Source organism: Opisthorchis viverrini (assembly GCF_000715545.1).
Source record: "Opisthorchis viverrini unplaced genomic scaffold scaffold20827, whole genome shotgun sequence".
Taxonomy (NCBI): domain Eukaryota; kingdom Metazoa; phylum Platyhelminthes; class Trematoda; order Opisthorchiida; family Opisthorchiidae; genus Opisthorchis; species Opisthorchis viverrini.
The window spans coordinates 1-527 of record NW_008764094.1 but is presented as its reverse complement, the minus strand read 5'-3'; the positions used below and the strand labels follow the sequence as shown (position 1 = coordinate 527).

At 43.5% G+C, this 527-nt stretch overlaps 1 protein-coding gene across 1 annotated transcript; it reads left to right on the top strand.

The window, feature by feature from the left end:
* Positions 1-84: 84 nt before the first annotated feature.
* Positions 85-417, top strand: T265_16267 (hypothetical protein; the record flags this gene model as incomplete). Its single annotated transcript, XM_009179845.1, has 1 exon — positions 85-417. A coding segment is annotated over one exon (333 nt), but the record flags the coding sequence as incomplete, so codon positions are not given.
* Between the last annotated feature and the right edge of the window lie 110 nt (positions 418-527).

Genomic DNA, 527 nt, shown 5'->3' with positions numbered 1-527 from the left:
AAGGACTGCGCCACCCTACTCAGAGATGACCGTGGATCGAAACAGAAACACAACAATATCAATCGAAAACGAAGACGAGAACTAATGAAGGGCCTCATTGAGGCCTATGACGCACGCAGCTACAACGAATTCTATATGGCAACAATGTCTTGCGAAGACCGTGATGACATATATGACGAATATGGCCCTCAATGGAAAGAGACCGCAGAGCACTCCATCAACAATTACATCGCCGGTGTGCTATCGAAACAACTCGCCATGCGATTTGAAGAAATACTTATGACCAACTATCACAACAGACAATGTCAACACCCGGCTAACACCTTAGACGGAGAACATTGGCTGGACCTACTTATGTCCACAAACAAGATTAACAAGCAAAAGTTTCTCACCGATTTAACACTGGTCATGAACAAAGTATGCACAAGAAAGAACGCCTTTGTCATCGAGGGACCAACTACAACCGGAAAGACTTTATTTGTCAAATTGATTGCCGAGAATTATATTTACGGAACTGTTCAAAGGTC